Here is an 18,552-nt window from a genome sequence, read left to right on the forward strand (position 1 = left end):
TATCTGTTCAATCGTGTTATAATAAATGTAACAACCTGGAGTGACCACAACGTCTGAAGTTTGACCTTTTCAGGGGGCCTGGGTCATATATTTCATGAAAAGTGAGCATGCTTCCCAGTATTTAAGAATTGTATATTTATAATGGCAGAGTTTTATTGGGATTTGCTGTGACGTTTTTAAAGGGGGTTGAATGAGTTCAGAGCAGAATTTCCAAGAAGGGGCGCTCCGTGTGTTCACTAGAAGTTCAGCTTTCATAGAAAAAGGTAAACACAATCTGAAGCTTTTACCTTTGAAGAGTCGTCTGTATGATGCTCACAGTATCATACGCCTGCACTGATTGTTATGGTCAATTTGAGAACTAAGCGAACCCTGTAACCCAAGGCAGAAAGCAACCTGGGAAATGCAGGAAAAGTCTATTTAAAGTAAGTCTACGACCCTGCTAACAAATGGTGTGAGGAGAGAATATGAGACAGCCGTGGTGGAAAAAAAAAAAAAGATGTAAGCAACACTGCGCAGCAAGTGGGGAGATGAGTCCGATTGGGCCTTTTAAACAATGTGAAATGCCACTGAGAGAGGCTTGGCAGGCAGCAGCAACCAGCACTGTTTAATATCACAACTTTAATCAGCACACTTGGTGACTATCCCAGAGTTCCCCGTAGCCACGCTGCTTATTCAAACCAGGCTCATTCCACCAAGCCTCCCTTACTAGGCCCTCAGCTCTCGCTCTCGCACTGGCTTGTACTCTCCTACAGCATATATGGAGAGCTTTTGGCTGGAGTGGTTTTATCTGCTTTCTGTGATGTGTCATCGTGCTTTAGTGGGCTTCGTTGGAGGGACTCAGCCACTCTGAGGCGCACTAGAAAAATGTAATGTGTTCTCTATATTTGATTTTAAATATATTTTATGATAACCATCTGATCACAAGGACATTATGAGTCTTTGAAATATTTTTTACACGTAACATTGTTAATTATATCACCTACAATCATACGGAATTTAATTAAAACCTTAACGCGGCTTGACAGAGTGTCAACTTTCCTGTAACTTCAGTCAACTGCAACTTATTACAGACGCAACAAGAAATAGCAGGCTTTTTAAGACAAATAACCCCCCACTGATCCGTTATACAAGACCTACAAATACCTTGTGGCCAAATACTATCTTTTCAATGAATAAGACTGACAGAAAGATTAATATCACGGCCTCCCGCTACTGTGATGTCAGGGGAGCCTGTTTCATTTACAGGACCGTTTTAAGTGTGTTTTAATAATCACTTAGGTCCTGTGTTTTTAAAATAAAAATCCCGTGCTTCAGCGAATGTCTTACCTATGTGTCACTTGCAGCATGGAGATGCCACCATGGCCCTCCACTCTATTAATTACATAGAGCATCTAGTGTCAGGATGCTAAATTCATTAGTGAGGTATGTACGGCACGCTAGGGTCAGGACAGATATAGAAACAGGCCTCCAAAACAACTTCTTCCCCACTTGACACACTTGTTCAACATAATCGAGTATGGCCCTTTATGATTTTTGAGAACTCTACCTCTTTTTTTTTTTTTTTTGTAGAGCTTGAGCTGTAAGCGTCCACAATGATGGTTACATTTTTTTTTTATTAAACTGCTCATCTAAGTTCAAGAAATGTATGAATAATGTGCTTGTGACCATACTAATTCAAGTTTTTATCACGTGTGGTCTTTGAAGAGAGATTACGGAAACAACATTAACTGATTCTCCTATTAAGTTTAACTGTCTTCTGTTTGTCTAATTTGGCCTATTTTTGATCAAGCTAAAAACAAAATTTAAAAAAAAAGCTTGGAAAGAATGTTTTTGTTTCGAAAACTATTTATCAAGAAGTGTACAGCAGAATGAGGCCAGCTAGGAAGTGCAGAGCCCCTTTTTCTTTCTAGATAAATGACACGTGAAAGTTGTTCATCATTGTATGCAACAACCTCTGCTCTTGTTTTTCTGAGACACTCTTGAGAAGCATGCTTCTCTTTCACAAGGCTGTATGTGAAAAGTTCAGCTTTGACTAATAAAAGGTTTTTTAGCCAATTATTGAGGAATGACATCCAGGGTTTGACCCTTTGAGCTATTAAATAGTTAATTTTACATACCTTCACATTCATGTTTTTCTTTTCTTTGATCACCTGCAGCTTTGACCTTTTATTATTTGTGTAGTTTACTGTCTCAAGTGTTTTTCAAACATTTAAAAAAAGAAAAACAGCTAATGTGTTGTAATGCATTATATTACCCGCAGTTTACGATGCGCCTACGGTACGTAATAGTGACTTTATGGTGACCTTATCATACTGTACTTTGCGTTGAGGCTTGACAGTTTCGCTCCAATATTCTCTAAAAATTACTATTCAGCACATTATGTACCTGCGGAATTAAACCATGTGTTTGCTGACCTCATCGAGCTTTGTAGTGAGACTTTATCCCCTAACATAGCCTGTCACTAGGCTTTTTTTTTTTAATTTGCCGCAATTCCCCGTTTGTAAGAACCTCCCATCTCTTCCTTATTCTTTTCTTTAAAATATGAATTTGCAGCAGAAGTGTATTGTCTCTAATTTGGTGATCACGTGAGCCAGAAACTGGGACTTTGTAGGCCAGTTGAATTAACTGAGGACTCACCTTGCCCGCAAAGACCCAGCCTCTGACACACACCGTCATCATCATCATCATCATCATCATTATCATCAGTCCCGAAGCGGGGACTCTGTTTCGAGGGAAACTCCTAAGGTTTACCTATGGCTTCTGGAAATGTCTTCTGTGCCCCGAAATGTAGCTGCCAGGCCAGGTACTGAGGGAATGCGAAGGGTTTAATCTGTGACCACGCCGATACATACCGACTGATCTGCTGTCGGCATCTGGAAGGTGAGGTAGGTGATGCTGCCCAGTCGTCGTTACCTGCGTACCGTGCAGGTGTCAGCATCCCGTGGCCGTATGGGGACTTCGCGTGGAAGAAAAAAAAAAAAAAAAGCGCCGACCGTCTGGTTGGCTGTCTGGCTGCCCGGAGGAGATCGTGTCTGCAAGCGAAGTTGAACTTCGCCGTCCACCCACCGCCAGCACCAGCAGCACCACCGCCGCCCCAGTAATATCTGATCGCTTGGTGTTGCACGCATCCCGAATCGAGCAAGATTATCCTTTTTGGGGGTGGGGGGAACGGATTGTCTTTTGGAATAAGTCGGACAGTCCCCCCCTGGCCTATCTTTTCCCCTCTGCCCAAGGAGAAAAAACATGTAGACGCAACAGTGTCGCGCCTTGTGCCAGTCTCCCCCTTCCCGCCCTCCCTCCCGTTAAAAAAAAAAAAAAAAGAAAAAAAAAGAAGAAGCTTCTGCGTTTCCCACCGAGAGATCCCCTGTGCGCACCCAGCAACCAGCCAAGCACCCGATATCCATTATGGAAGGAGAGACAGCCAGGGGGAGACGGGGAGAGAAATGAGCCCGCTGCCGCTGCCGCTGCTGCTGCTGCCGCCGCCGCCGCTGCTGCTGCCATGCTGCAGCCTCGATACTGCGAGCAGGATATTCCCAAACAGCTGGAAGGAGCTGATATACAGTGCTGCGCCCTCGTGTTTGGGCCCTCCCCAAAATGGACCGGTGCTAAGTGGTAACCTGGTTATTTTCAGCGAGTGACTGGCTCGCCTCCAATTCTGGCTTTCCGTTGGGGGCGCAGCAGCGTGGCCCCCTCTTCCCAATTACTCTGAAAGAGCACTTAAAAAAAAAAAAAAAAACGGCCGAGAGCGCTACATTGAGTAATGTCCGAGCATGTGTGTTTGCCTGTAACTGAACGCATTCCTGCGGCGTGTTGGCTCGTCCGTCCACATGCGCCAGGCGGGCCCGCGCCGCGCTCGGCTGCGTCTCCGGCGGCTCCGGGGCGGCTCGTCTGCGGCGCTCTCAAGGTGTTCCCCTCTTTTATCGACGCCGCTCGGGAGGCTACACACATCCCAGGTTCATCACACCTCTCCCCTGTCGCCTCCCTCGACCAGCGACACGTTGGTGCGCCGCGACCCCTGGTGGCAGCGGCGTGCCACGACACGGCCGCACATGCGTGCGCCAGACACAAGCTTTATTGTTTTATTCAGATCACTGAGTGTGAATCACGTGTAGCTGCACATCAGGGGCAGCGACAGCGTGACAGCTGGATGCCGTCGGACAAATTTAATCAGTGGCTCCATCTCGGATTTTCTATTAAGTCGAGTGTCTGTTATGTTATTATGATAACTATATTTTTTTATTTTTTCCGCCTATTGTAATCTACTGTGAAATTTTTTGCGTTCAACTCTATTCAATTCTGTACGTTTACTTGGCATGAATGTCAGGTGAACAGCATTGCCAAAGTGTCAAGGATAATACTATTTAATAATGAGATGAGAAGGGGGGGACAGAAAGAATAAGTCTCACGCTATTGTCGTCTTTTCATTCTATTCTATTCGATTCCGCTCTGTGTTCTCCCGCCGCGGTCCTGCTCCACTTTTGGTGCCCGCGGTGACGCTCACATATGCCATCGGTCAGCTGCTCCAACGTAGACAAGAGGCCACGAATAACGCCGGAAGTGGGAAGGTTTTCTTTATCAGAACAAAAGACCCGAGGCCTGGCCCCCCGCGAAGAACCCCGTGTTTATTCAAACGGCAACCCGAGCTCTCCACGTGTTGTATTCTGGTCTCACGTCCCCCCTTTTCCCCGTGCACGTTTTTCTAATGGCATGGGAAATCCCCGTCACCCCGAAAGGCTGTGATTTAGGTTGAGGGGCCCCGCTTTATTTTTGAAGGATATCGCGGAAGCGATGCGTGTGATTCGGGCTGGCTCGACCACAAATGGCAGTGTCCGACTTTGTCCCTGACAGGAACGACCCGGCTTCTCGTAAACAAGATAACGCATTACACCGTAGACAGCAGGACGGATGTTCATCGTCATCCGCGTCCTCGCGTTAACATCTGACACCCGGCGGTGAGTTTTTATTTTTGTTTATTTTCCCGCTCCAGTCCCAAATGTCTCCGTCGTACAGCCTGCGCGTTTTGACCTGTTCAACATCATTTCAGTCTTGCTCCTCGTTTTCCCTCGAACTCGGGTTCCTGTTGCATTGCAGAGTTTCAGAGTGTTTTGTTTCTGTTGTTTGTTTGTTTTTTAATCTTGAGCTGACTTCAAATGTCAAATCATGTGAAGCCTATTGAGTGCTGGGCCACACTTGTTAATACTGAAATGACGTCAGCGTCGGTCGACCAATAGGGGCCCGAGGCAGGGGTACGAGGACCCCGGGTGTTCGGGGCGTGAAGGCACGCACGCGGGCAGAGACTGTGCTCGCATCACTGTACTTACATTGTCGTTGTTGCAGCATACCGTACTTAGAGTGAAACTATATAAGTTTTTTTGAAAGAGGACAGGAAAAGTTTCTTTCTCATACAAATAAAAAAAGTAGAATTAAAAAAAAAAAAAAACACACACTTATTCAATTCCAGTGTTTTCCGGGGGTTTTGTCTTTACAGCCTTGGTCTGGTACGACCAGTACTTTATGGTGACTAACATTAGCTAAGTTAACATAGATATTGCTGTGCAACTGATATTACCGTGTCAGTCTGCTGATTTTTAAACATCTTTTCTACTTGTGTTACTACAACACTTTCTTTTTTTTCTACATGTCATAGATTCGGTTTCAATGGTTTTATCACAAAGGGAAAAAGAGAAGCTAACACAGCATACCTCACCAAGAGACGCAATCTGCTCTTTGTTGCTTACTCCCCTTTCCAAATCGCTTTCGATCTGTAATCATAACATCTTTAGAGTAAGGGACTAATGAAAATACTGGGAAATACAGTGAAATTGAATGTGCCATTATTTTTTTCAGTTGCGATTTCTTGACATATTGACCACTGTCCATCAAAAGTTATAGTCTTTTAAGTAAAAGTAGCACAACTCAGTGTATAAATACTCTCGTAGAAGTTTTAAGTCTGGCATTTAGAACTATACTCAACTAAAAGAGAAGAAGTACTATCAGCAAAATGTACTTTAAATATCAAGTAAAAGCACCCAGAAGAACTGGCTTCAGTGTTATATTTTTACATATGTTGTATTAAACCTTTAGGTTATTAGTAATGTATTAATGTGTAAACTAGATTTTAATGTAGCTGGGCCAAATTGAGCTAATTCCACCTATTTTGTATCTGGGGAAGTTTAATCTATAAGAATACATCATATTTTATTAAATGATTCCATGTTTTATAAGCTAAGTAGACTCTTAATCTACTAATCTATTATATATGGTTAGAAAAGTAGTGGAGTAAAAATTATATTTGCCTCTAAACTCTAGTGGAGTAGAAGTATAAAGGCAATACTAATGTAGAAATACCTCAAAATTGTACTTAAGTAGAGCTGCAACGATCAGTCAATCAGTTGATTTGTTGATCAGCACAAAGTTAATCAACGACTATTTTGATAATCAATTAATTGTTTTCCTTGTTATAACATTATAGTACATTTAATATCTTTTGGGTTTTGGACGGTAGACTGACAAAATAGAATTTTGATAACATCACTTTCGGCTCTAGGAAAGTATAATATGCATTTTTAACTGAGCATGAGCATTTAATTTTGCTGGTATTTTATAGACCAAGTGCTTGATCCATTAATTGAGAAAATAATTGGCAGATTAATCGATGATGGAAATTATTGTGAGTTGCAGCCCTCAAGAACAGTACTCGAGCAGATGTAATCAATCAACTATAAAACTATAAAATTGCTCGAATCGCATGAGTTTTATGCTAAAAGCTAGTTATTTTAGCCTATTCTTGAATCTCCTCTAAGAAATAGGAAGTTTAAAGATGGGTGTTTGATCAGAAGTTTCACTCTTCTTAGATGGAGGTCCTCTGGACCAAATGGTATGTTCTTGGTTGTAGAGATGTAACTTTGGCTACTGTTTTAGAGGCAGTCACAATGCCCACACATTTCTCTCTCCTCGTTGCACCGTGTGTCACCCTCTTCTCTCGCTCTCTGTAGTGCAGTGGGGCCAATAAGCAGCGGATGCGGCCAGCGCCGGGCTGCAGGCGGCCCTCTCAATGGTCTCTCCCACCATGAAAGCGGTGGTGGATGCTGTATGGGCGGTGTGGAGCATCGGGGCCTCCATCTATGACTACATCCACACCAACGCCATGGAGGAGCGCATCCACGCCCTGGAGAACGTCATCACCATCCACCAGTGTGTGATCGGGCTGCTGTCCGCCGGCGTTTTGGTACTCTTCACTTACATCCTCTTCAAGAAGCTCTGAAGATGTGTGAAGGGGTGGGCTGGGGCTGATGAGAGAGGTGGACCGACCGGAATCAGACGTTGGAGTCGAACGTGGTAAAACAAACACTGATCAGACAGACCGAGGGGAATTTTACACTTTGGGTACATTAGACAGGCTCATAAGAGTTGGAGGGTACATGCAGTTTCCAAGGGAGGAGACTGAGGAGGACACGGGGTGGGACCTAACACACACAGGCACACTGTCTTTATTCAGACAAGGTGGTACGAAGATGCGGCCTAATGGAAAAAACCCTACAAATGATTAAAACATAGAGTTACTGTTTTTAAAAAAAAACTTTGCAGTGCCCCCCATTTATATAAATCTGTTTTGGGGAAAACCTGCTGAGGTTCAAGTCCTCTGTCAGCAATGTAGTGGTTGTGGAGGAGGTGAGCATGTGGAGCTACAGGGTCCAACTGTTTTTTAAAGGCCGGTATAGATAGTTTTTGTAGTGATGACAGATTTTATGCACTGGTATTCAGTATCTTTAAATTTTTATTTTGAATTTAGATTTAACACTTAATTTGAATGGCTTAAGCGCCAGAGGAATTAACTTTTCCCTCCTAGGGTTTTATTCTTAACAGGATTGGCCATAAAAAAGGAAGCTGGAGCTGGTAACTAAAATATGTCCGTAATACATTTGAATGTTTTCTCAGGTTAGCTGCCTGATATTAAAAATATCGGGCAGATTTTATGCACTAGTATTCAGTATCTTTAAATTTTTATTTTGAATTTAGATTTAACACTTAATTTTAATGGCTTAAGCGCTAAAGGAATGAACTTTTCCCTCCTAAAATTGTATTCTTAACAGGGTTGACCATAAAAAAGCAAGCTGGAGCTGGTAACTAAAATATGTCCGTAATACATTTGAATGTTTTCTCAGGTTAGCTGCCTGATATAAAAAGAAAAAAAATATCTAGTGTCAGCACATACAACAGCAAACTAGTATATTTACCAACCTTATCAGCAACCCGTACACACACTGTAGTAACGGTGTGTGTCAGAACCATTTAAAAACTCCATTTACATAGAGATAACGTCAGTTGACAGTATGTGAGTGTCCATGGCCTTGAAGGCGTAATTCACTCATTTCCTAAAGGGATCATTATTGAAAATCATTTGCCACAACAACTTCTGCCTTACAGCACATTCTGTTTTGTTGGCGCTAATTTTTCTTGAAGCCTGACTGAGACATCGGGAGACGCTTATTGCCCTGAAGCTAGTGTCTGTGAAACAGATGACTGGAGAGTGCGAAGGAGCTGCGGTGTGAAATTTCTTTGATAGAGAAGAAGTGTAGCTTCTATTAACGTATCTCATATCCCCCGATATTAGCCATATGGATCTCTTATGAACATCTCTTTCAGTGAGTAGGCTGATAACACCTTTATATTTGTTGTGGAAGATTTTCTACAAAAGACTCTGAAACCAATTAAACACACAAAACCCTGTTGTCTATGACTGTAAGAGAAAATACCCCATAGCTGTTACGTTGCTTTTGGTGAAAGTATAAAACACCACGATATAAAGTGTCCTTAAAAACTGTAAATATATTTATGTTTAAGTGCTGTTTTTTTTTTTAGCTGGCCATTGAGACATTTTCAGATGTGCTACTACCCCATAGTACAACTGCTGCTTAATATTTATGGTTTAGTTATTTGAAGGCAATATTTTGTACCATGTGCCAACATAATAAATGCGATGATACTAGGTACTGACTGCAAACACTGGATCAATGTGTGGTGTGAAATGTGAAGTATCTTTTAGAGGATAAAGGATGTTTTTGTCATGGTAACTTAATTTAGCTTCACTAACCTACCAAGAACTGTCTCAAGAGGTGGTGGGTCACTGGAAGCGACGGCCATAAGAGTCCTGAGTTACGAAAAAGAAGTGTGTGTTGTGTGTTTATCTGTGTACTTTTGTTACTGTCCCAGAGGGAACATAACAAGAGAACACCCAAGGATGAGAAACTATTTTAATATCATTTTAACAGCATCAAAGTTTTTTCTTCTCAAAATGCCAAAATGTGGAATTTTTGCAGTTAAACTGCAACTGCTTACAATACTGCCAGTGTCCAACATGAGTCTGTTATCAAATACAGCACAAACTGTTGTATACAAAAATGGAAAGTGAGTTGAAGTTGTAAATCAAAGCTATAAAATACTTCCGTATAAAGCTGTAATTGCCGGAGGCATTTCAATCACATGTAAGAACATTACTGGCAACACCGGTAGAACCACTAAAGAAGAAACAACTGCGAACTTCAGAAACTGCAACACTGGGTTTCCACTTGAAGGCGAGGAAACAACTCTTGAGCAGCCATGGTACCAGCCTTCTACAGGACCAAGAGGAACACCTGCTCCAAAATACGTGCTGGTTCTTCAGCTGACAAACTTCTGCACAGTTGTTAAACATTTGTTGTATTTATCTGAACCTCAACGCCTCGATCTCCTTACACGTCTACTCATAAGTGTCCAGTCTGGAGTAGAGTATATTTGGAGGTGAATCTCTCCACACTCTCCCCCTCCAGAAACTTCATGGCTCTCCAGTGGATCTTGCCACAGTTCTCCGGCTGTCCGCGGGGTCCCAGCTCCTCTTGGATGTACTGCAGCCACAGATCTTGAAGGAACCGAAAAAATAATTAATCGTGGAGATGCACAAGGATGTTCTGATTAAATAACAACACTCAACAAAAGTCTCTTCAGCTTCACATATCCCAATTTATACATTTTTTCTTCGGACTGGAAACCCGACTAATTGTTTGTGTGTGATTCAGTCTCTGTTCAAGAATGTATCTTCACTCATCTTCTAAGTACATCTGAGCTTTTATCTGGTCAAATAAGGACTCAAGTATTTTTATATTCAAATCATCTGACGAATTGTTGTTCAGTTTTTTTGTTTTGTTTTTAATTTGTTTTGTTCAGAGTTGTTAGATGGAAACTTGGAATTTTGTAATTCACATTGAATAACACTACTTTTCTCATTGACTCTTGTTCCTTTAAGGACTTTAAAGTCTGCTCACCATCATCTTTTGTGCCAAACTCTTGCAGGGCCCTCTCATAGTAGTCTCTCAGATTGTTCATCTTTGGAGTCTCCTAGAAGAACAAACAATGTTGATGGCTTATCGGTAATAAAAATAACATCAAAGCACACCTTGGTCGTCATAATTTTTTTTTGCGGCACAGTTAAAAGCCCTCTGAAACAGCTGTATCAATGTGTCGATCAAATTACCAGTGAAATCATTACAAACGGATCCAGTCGGTGGCAGATCAGACAAGAGGATTGTGAGGATTTCTAACTATTGTCATGGTGAATCTGTTCTGTACCTAAAACCTGAGGTTTTCAGACGGAGGTGCGGTATATGTACGTCACAGTATTTGGCATACATACTTGTTCCTGCTCGATCTGAATCATTCTGGTGAAAAAGGCCTTGGACAAGGGCCGGTTTTCCTGTAAGCTACCGAAGAAGAAAAAAAATGTTGTTAGCTTAAAATCTACAGTTTCATCACAAGACACACTTGTAAGTTTATTTTGGGCTTTTTTGCGTTTGCACCACAGTATTCTTTGAGACCAATTAAAATGTGTGTGTCTTTAGTATGATTTATCATTTAAATTGAGAACAGCATGAGCAGACAAAGTGATTTGTGCTTACCTTGTAAAGGTCTTCCTCGCTTTCTTGTAGCCTCCAGTGGAGTAGGACCAATCAAGGTAGCGCTCTTTCATCTCCATGGCAACAGCTGCTACTGCAGACAGGAGACCCCTCTGGGAACAAACAAGAAAACAAATTGTCTGCAAGGCTTCTTTCCTGCCTCACCTCTAAGTGTTTATCTGCAAGTATTATCGAAAGCAGCACCTGCTTTTCCTGATTTCAGTTTATCTGTATGCAGTACGTCACATAATTGAACAAAACAGTAACATGACTTCTACACAGTTTTTCACTTTACGGCGTCATTAATTTTTATGTTGCACTTTTCTTAGCGTGGGGAGAAACGAATGCAAACTGCTTTCGCTGTTTAAAATGTAGTTCCAGTGAAAGGAAATACAAAAAGGCATGTGCCACATGTTTACCGGGAACTCTTCCTTCAGTTGTCACTGAAGAAGCACATAACTGTAAATGCTGTCAAAAGACGTGGGTTGTAATGAGAGAACGCTGTGCCTTTAGTTTCAAACTGACTCGGATGGATTTAGGCGGGCTACCTTGAAGACGGCCTCTGTTTCCTCAGGGCTCTGGTTGGCTGCGCTCCACTGGACCTGCAGCTGCCAAAGTGGTAGACTCTCCTGTCAAAACAGTACAGAGAAGATTTAGCTATTAGTTGGGTTTCGAATCAGTATCTCGCTCAGCGGGGAGTACGTTTGCTTCCTGCAGCACTGAAGGGAGGTTTGTGTTGTCAAGGTCATACAATATCTCCATCACCTTTTTGTCTTCGAACGATTAGACCCATGCTTGCAGATGTTGCTACTGTGTTTTCCCATTATATGCAAATATTTGTTTTTGTCAACCAGCAGTTTCCCAAAAGGTCAATATCTTTTTTAGAACGTGCATGAGTTTACAACATTAAGATGGATTTAGAGAGCCTGTACATTTTCTTCAGTCATTTATCTGTACTCCTGTGCCGTGAATTATAGCAACATTTTATTGTTCAACGTACCAGACGAAAACCCCCTGGGGATTTATACGATTTCCCAACACCTAAAGAGAGTGTTTATCTTGAGAGCAAAGACTTGCATAATGAGCAGTGTGTAGTAATCCTCCTCACACAGCTACTGCTCAGGGCCACAGTCTTGTGAAACCCCCACCACAACAATAACCAGCTATTCTGCTCACTACTGTAGAGGCCCGTGGCTAAGTCAAGTCATTTGTATTCGCAGTCATACAGCATTATACTGTGATTTACTGTGCAACAATGACAGAGAAAAAGAAAAATCATATGCCCCGGTATATATTTGTTTCATAGGAAGTGGGTCTTCAAATGAATACACACATTTTTAATCTCTGGGATTATATTTTGCTTGTATACCTGAAGGCTGTTCAAGTGCCTGATGGTTTAAATGAAGCCTCATACATGTCTTTAGCTTTTCTCACATACAGAAGGGGGCGGAGGAAGCCATTTGAGGAAGTTAATAGGATGGAATAGAGACTAATTGGGCCAAGGAGATGGCCCACTTATACACCAGCGCTGGTGTGTGCGCATGCGTGTTTTCCAAGGATTATACTGGAGCATGATAAGAGCACAGTTGATGTGGTGTATGTGCCTGATGTAATCAAAGAAAATGAACAGACTTGATGTGGTTGTAAACAAATTACGTGAGGTCAAAGTGTGTGTGTGTGTGTGTGTGTGTGTGTGTGTGTGCGCGCTGTGTGTACCTTAGGATTGACATGTTTGAGAGCATCCTGGAATAGCCCGCCCATGTCTCCGCTCCCCAGCTGCATTAGCGTCTGCAGACCCAGGCTCCACACTGACACCGACTGGCTGTAGCGCTGCATGGCCGCCATGGCAACGCTGGCCCCTCCCTCGGCGTCTCCAGATGAGAGCAGAATCTGCAGCTGGTCACATGGGGAGCATCATGTTGGTCGTTTCCATACAACAGTGCATCGGACCTTTGCAACGTTGTTACCTCTTTTAACGTAAATTTATCGATCAACAAAGACGTTGTGTGTCCAGGCATCCTCACATGAGAGTCTGGCAGCAACAGGGTGTCAAGTGTCTGTGCAAAATCATTATATAGACTTTTTATCTCAATTCAAAAGGGCAACAGGCAATATGGGGTGGGGGTGGTATGCGTAGAAGGTCCTTGGCCTGGCCAAGACACCCACTCTGCCCACTTTTTTTCTATTTAGCTGTCTCTAATCTTGCGAATCACTGGAGCCAGCAGTTCGACATCATTTTATCATGCTTGGATTCAGTAACTAATGCCTGTCAGCTTCAGACGTTATCATTGTTCTCCTCTTTCTAATCACGCCTTTCGTTTTAAGTGCAGTGAAGTTACTTTGTCACTCCTTATGAACTGCACCAGAGTGCATCTGGAAGCACCCAGGGGCCAAACAAACTAATGTCATAAAACATGGTTTGTTTGAATAGACAGCTGACAAGTTATCATTCAGATGGAGGAAAGACCAAACCATACAGGCTTGAGGGCGCCTATGATTCCAGTTACACATTTAATGAAGACATTATCTTACCCAATTCTTATAATAATCCTCCTTCAACAGTGAGGCGTCGCTGGCGCGCTGCAGCACTCCCAGCAGCCTCTCCTGCCTCTGTGAAACAAATGTATCAAACACGTCAGGATTTACCCTTTACACAGCCACCTCCAAACAACACTGAAGCCACTGACATTTTCCAGTGTACAGTGTGCAAAAAAAACTGTCATAGTGAGAATGAAGTGGATTCATTTCAAACCGAAAGATTATTCATCACCTTTTCCCTCAGCTCTTGGACGTTGGTCTTTCTCTTCAGCCTTTCCAAGCAGAAGGCCACATAGCAGGTCCACATGGGCTCTAGGCACACACGTAAAGCAAAGGTCTGTTACACTGGCACCTCTTGTAGTCAGGGAATATATCAGCAGTCAATTGATAAAGGGCACCCACAAACTTCAGAAAGCCAAATTTAAGATGTTTTAGAAATTTTTAGGCTATTTGGATCAGAAAAAAAATAGTTGGCAAAACCCGACCTACTTCAAATTCAACGATGGAAATGACAGTGACAGCATTTGCAGAACAAACTAAGGGAAGGGAATTAATAAGTAAAATAGAGTTACACCTTGTTTGGTAAAATGAATAATAATAATTTCTTTGTGTAAAGAAAATTATGTTTTTTGTTGTTCTTATTATTCTGAAGAACTTTCAGAGGGAAGAAACCTCAACTGAAATGAAGACTTCCTACTGCTTTTAGGTCATTTTCATACTAAAAATCTTCAATCCATGTCCATGTGTTGTCTGTGTATACACATGAGCTCATACCAGTGTTGAGGCTCTTGACGCCCTCCTCATAGACCTGGCAGCAGCGCGCCTCTCTTCGGTTGATATCTGAAGCCCGCCCTTTTGCTGTCTGCAGCTCCTCCCCAGCCCCGGGAGCCTCCAGCTCCCTCCTGGCCATGAAATCCCACGTCAAGCTGTCCCCTATGAAGTTAGTCTTTAAGCTGGAAACAAAGGGAGGGAAGAAGGCACATTCTTGCTTGATGGTGAAGCTCTATTTGAGTTCAAGAATGCAGAGTGTGTGTGAGACGGAGCAAAAAAAGCAGATATTTTGTAAGAGCCTTACTCTTGCAGGATGGAGTCCTGGAGTTCTTTGGTAAAGTCAAAGATCGCTGCGATGTTCAGAAGTGCGATGACAAACTCTGCCTCTGTGGGACAAAAACATCAGCAACACAACGATGAAGTAACCGAATTCAGGAAATACAGTTGTTAAAGGACTGGAGTTTAACAGTTTGGGAAATACACTTAATCACTCAGATCGATGCCAGTCTTAAGTCTGCGTACTACTTAATCGAGCTCCAGCAGCTGGTTAGCTTAGCTTAGCATAAGGGCTGGAAGCAGGGGGAAACAGCTAGCCTGGCTAAATCTGTGTAACAGCACCTCTAAAGCTCACTCACACATTACACCTTCCCCTCCACTGAACTTCAATACATCAGTGTTTAGTGTTTGGAGAACTCAAAATACAAATAGAGTACATAAATTGACAAAATTATTGTGTAAATCAGGACATATTTTATCAGATAATAAGTAATCAAGACAAAAAAATCTGTCCCAAGCATAATTAGTGCCGTCTTTGGTTTTCAATACTGGATGGTAGCATTTTTTAAAATGTAACACTTTCTGATCATTTCTAATATTCATGTCTTATAGGTTTTCGCAGAGAATCAGAAACTAATTTTAAAAAGCCTACCTTTGATTTTCCCTGTAGCGTCTCTGTACACAACCTCAGCCAGTTTACCACTCAGGATCTCCGGAGAGAACTCATATTCACCCTGGAAGGCGTGAAGAGCAAGGGTTCAGGCACTGAATAAAGTGACAGCTTCTGTGCATAGTTGTGTGCGCGTGTGTGTGTTTGTGTGTGTGTGTGTGTATTGCCTCTATGCATTTCCCACTGTTTGTGTTCAATTCATGACACACTCACCAGATCCATCTCAGCCTTCTCCAGATCTCTCTTCTGCTTCCTCAGTTTCTCACAATGCAGCAGCTCCATGCGGAAGTACTAACAAAAAGTTGTTGGAGAAAATTAAAACAATGAATCTGACAGATAGTCATTATCACAATCATCACACTTCGAACAGCAGCTACCACTGATTTTTCACTTTTTTTTTTTTTTTTTTTAACCTCCACTCTCTTGATCATTCAAGAAAACCAGCGAACCAAGTTTTTCGATACAGGTTTCATCATTTAAAAAGGAGGGGACTGACTCACTTTGGATAAAAAATTTTAAAAACACATATATATATTGCGCCTTTTACCTCCTTGTAGACCTTGCTGTTGTTTGGGTGGAAGCGCAGAGCCCTCAGAAACAGGTGCCTGGCACTTTCAGAGGAATTTCTGTCCTCCAACTCACTCTTGGCGGCCATGATCCACAGGGCTAAAGTGGCAAAAATAAGGACAAAAACACTGCTAGTGTAAATTTGGAGGAGACACTCTGATCTGATTTCTTATTTTGCCTGAGCATGTTTTTTTTTTTTTTTTTTTAATTAATCCCCAAGTTTACATTTCCACACGTACATGTATGTGTATATTTAAAAACAATAAAAGCCCAACGGAGGTATAAACGGGAGTTAAAACAGTTCCAAAAGCAGAATCTTCTGTACCTGGTTTGTCAGGGTGGATAGCAAGCATGGCCGAGAACACCTTGCTGATCTGGCCCTTGGTGGCCTGATGAGTGAAACGCAGAAGAGGTCATAATTAGAATGAGAGGACGCGGTGTACGACCTGACTCGGCTGTGCTTACAGCAAATGATGAGATGTTTACATACCCATTTCTTACAGAAAGCAACATGTGAGAGCCAAAGCTGCACATCGTCCTGTGGAAAACGAGACATGTGACTCTTGCCGTCATTCATTCACTCAGTTTAGGGTATTTATAAACCTTTTCATACTGTAAATGTTCTACGAATCTGTCGGTTTTTCTTTGGGAAGCCAAACTACAGCCGTACATTGTTTTTTAGGGTCATTAAAAATTGCAAGATCTCTCTCTTTACTGGCCTTCTTTGTATGTAAGAAGCATAATCCGTCACGTTACTCCCCAGTAATGATGCATTTCAACACTATGATATCGATTTAAAGGAAATGAGTTTGACTCAAACTTAAAGCCAAAGCAATTAGACTTAGATCATCTCTTTTAGTGGATGAATGTAGCTGAACCGCCGTAACTTGATGCACCGTCGATGTTTTGATGTTATGAATGACGCGTTAACCCCTAGTATACATCATGTTAACTAATTGTAGCTTTATAAATGCCGTGTATACAGTACCTTCCACTTGTTCGTTGCTCTTCTGAAGATACTGGTTATTCTATGGATGATGGGGAACTCGATCTCTTCTCTTTTGAACTGGTAGTGTATGTGCTGCAAAAGACAGATTAATCACGGGTAAATGATGAGACAATATCTGAAAGCACCATTAAAAAAGGCTGCCAGTGTCTACTCAAGCTGCGGCACTGTTACATGCCTGTTAGTAAGTTCAGTTTACCAAAATAGAATAATTATTTACTTGAATCCAATCCACAGGAACTATGAACTTGAGATGAAGTGATATAATGAGTCCCTTTACGATTTTACCACGGGCAACTTACCGCTCTTCTCTTCTTGATCAGCTCTAAAACGTTGATTTCATACTGTAATTAAACAAGATTTTGGAATAAGTGCTGTGAAAATCATCCCTTGCCGTTATTGATTTGTTTAAAATCCAGGGTGAGCAGCGTGCACGACAATGGCGCCCCACCTGAATGTATGCAACAAAGTCCTCCTTGTTTACAATCAGCCTGTGGAGCTTGTATTCCAGGGCCGTTGCTCTCTTGATTATGGATCTGAAATAGTGAAAAGAAACATGCTAATTAACTTTGCTGCACATACTTGAGTACACACATTCCTGGGAACGGATCTTGTGAAGAGCCAAACAGCCTGTCAGGCTCAGGATAACAAAGGAGATACTGCACATCAACATGAGAATACTGTCACAAAAAATAAAAATAGTGACTTGGCCATTAGTTATCGAGAATCTGTTTTAGAAAAGAATGAAGAATTGGCCTTTTTTTTGTTAAAGGGACACCACACCCTAAAACAGAACTTACATCGTTGGTATTTTGTTGAAATTGGATTTAAATACTTAGGAATACAGACACAGCTAGAAAGCAGCGATTCAAGACGTGAGTCAGCCTCCTAACCCTGAATTACTGACTGACTCCATGAGGATTTCGTAATCTTTTGGCTGTGCAGTTCCATGAAAACAGTACACATTGTGTGAAGTTTATTCCAGTGTTTACGTTTCTTTAGATCCACCGATATCTAATCTGTAGCAGCGAGGTCATCGAGAAATGAACGAGCTGACAACATGAATGTTTATATCAAGGTTTTCGCGGCCATCTCCCAGTACCACTGTCCAATGATGCCAACAACACAACATTTCTCGGGTGGAAGGCCTTCCCTGCGACGGTGTCTTTGTCAAATGTGTGTGCGCTGTCCACTGCTTCGAGGGACATCGGGTGGAAACCCTCGGATGTTGCCTTACTTGACTTCTTTCTTGGTGAACAGTCCCACCCTCTCCAGCTGCTCGAGCTCGGGGATTCTGTCCTCGATCCGCTGCTGAACGATCTCCGCCATCGCTTCCACGCAGCCTTCCCGGGCTCGGGTTTGACTTGTGGCTTGGTGATGTTAACGTTATTAATGTCAGCTTCACGCTGGAACCTAGGACTCTGAGCGACGAGGCTGACCCTCGTCTCTACACATGTGTGGAAGTTGTGCTTCGCTACTCTTCCGGTTCCGCCTGCAAATAGCTCCGTCGGGAAACGCGGTCCGTGTGTGTGTGTGTGTGTGTCTGTGCGTGTGTGTGTCTGTCCGTGTGTGTTTATCTTCAGAGTGAAAGTGAGTTGTAAAGCAGACAATAAAGGTGTGTTTATTTACACCGTTATCATAATTGTTTTTAAATGTAGTAGTTGTTGATGGGGAAATCCCGATGGAGATCAGAAGACAACCTGCTTTATGCTTCATGCAATCCAGCAAATCCACGTTCAGATGCGCAGATTTAAGCCAAGGACCTGCTCCGTCTGTGCTGCTAAAAACTTGAATTT

General features: G+C 42.3%; 2 protein-coding genes across 2 annotated transcripts in view; one reads left to right on the top strand and one right to left on the bottom strand.

The window, feature by feature from the left end:
* The window catches only part of LOC120799652, a 65,024-nt gene extending 55,118 nt beyond the window's left edge, over positions 1-9,906 (top strand). Inside the window, exon 5 of the mRNA XM_040144886.1 lies at positions 6,996-9,906. Within this exon, the coding sequence (XP_040000820.1) occupies positions 6,996-7,128 (133 nt within the window). The 3' untranslated portion in view covers positions 7,129-9,906. The remainder of the gene's footprint in view (positions 1-6,995) is intronic.
* Positions 9,722-18,263, bottom strand: utp6 (UTP6 small subunit processome component). The gene is made up of 19 exons (XM_040144885.1): positions 17,994-18,263; positions 17,208-17,292; positions 17,059-17,100; positions 16,739-16,831; positions 16,241-16,288; positions 16,076-16,139; positions 15,731-15,849; positions 15,397-15,474; positions 15,166-15,247; positions 14,542-14,623; positions 14,241-14,419; positions 13,699-13,778; positions 13,461-13,538; positions 12,645-12,824; positions 11,477-11,557; positions 10,932-11,041; positions 10,670-10,736; positions 10,302-10,374; positions 9,722-9,898 (listed from the first exon to the last, which is right to left on the bottom strand). Exons 1-19 carry the CDS (start codon positions 18,083-18,085, stop codon positions 9,744-9,746), a joined length of 1,788 nt encoding a protein of 595 aa, XP_040000819.1. The 5' UTR covers positions 18,086-18,263; the 3' UTR covers positions 9,722-9,743.
* Between the last annotated feature and the right edge of the window lie 289 nt (positions 18,264-18,552).

This window comes from Xiphias gladius, chromosome 15 (genome assembly GCF_016859285.1).
Source record: "Xiphias gladius isolate SHS-SW01 ecotype Sanya breed wild chromosome 15, ASM1685928v1, whole genome shotgun sequence".
NCBI classification, from domain to species: Eukaryota; Metazoa; Chordata; class Actinopteri; order Istiophoriformes; family Xiphiidae; genus Xiphias; species Xiphias gladius.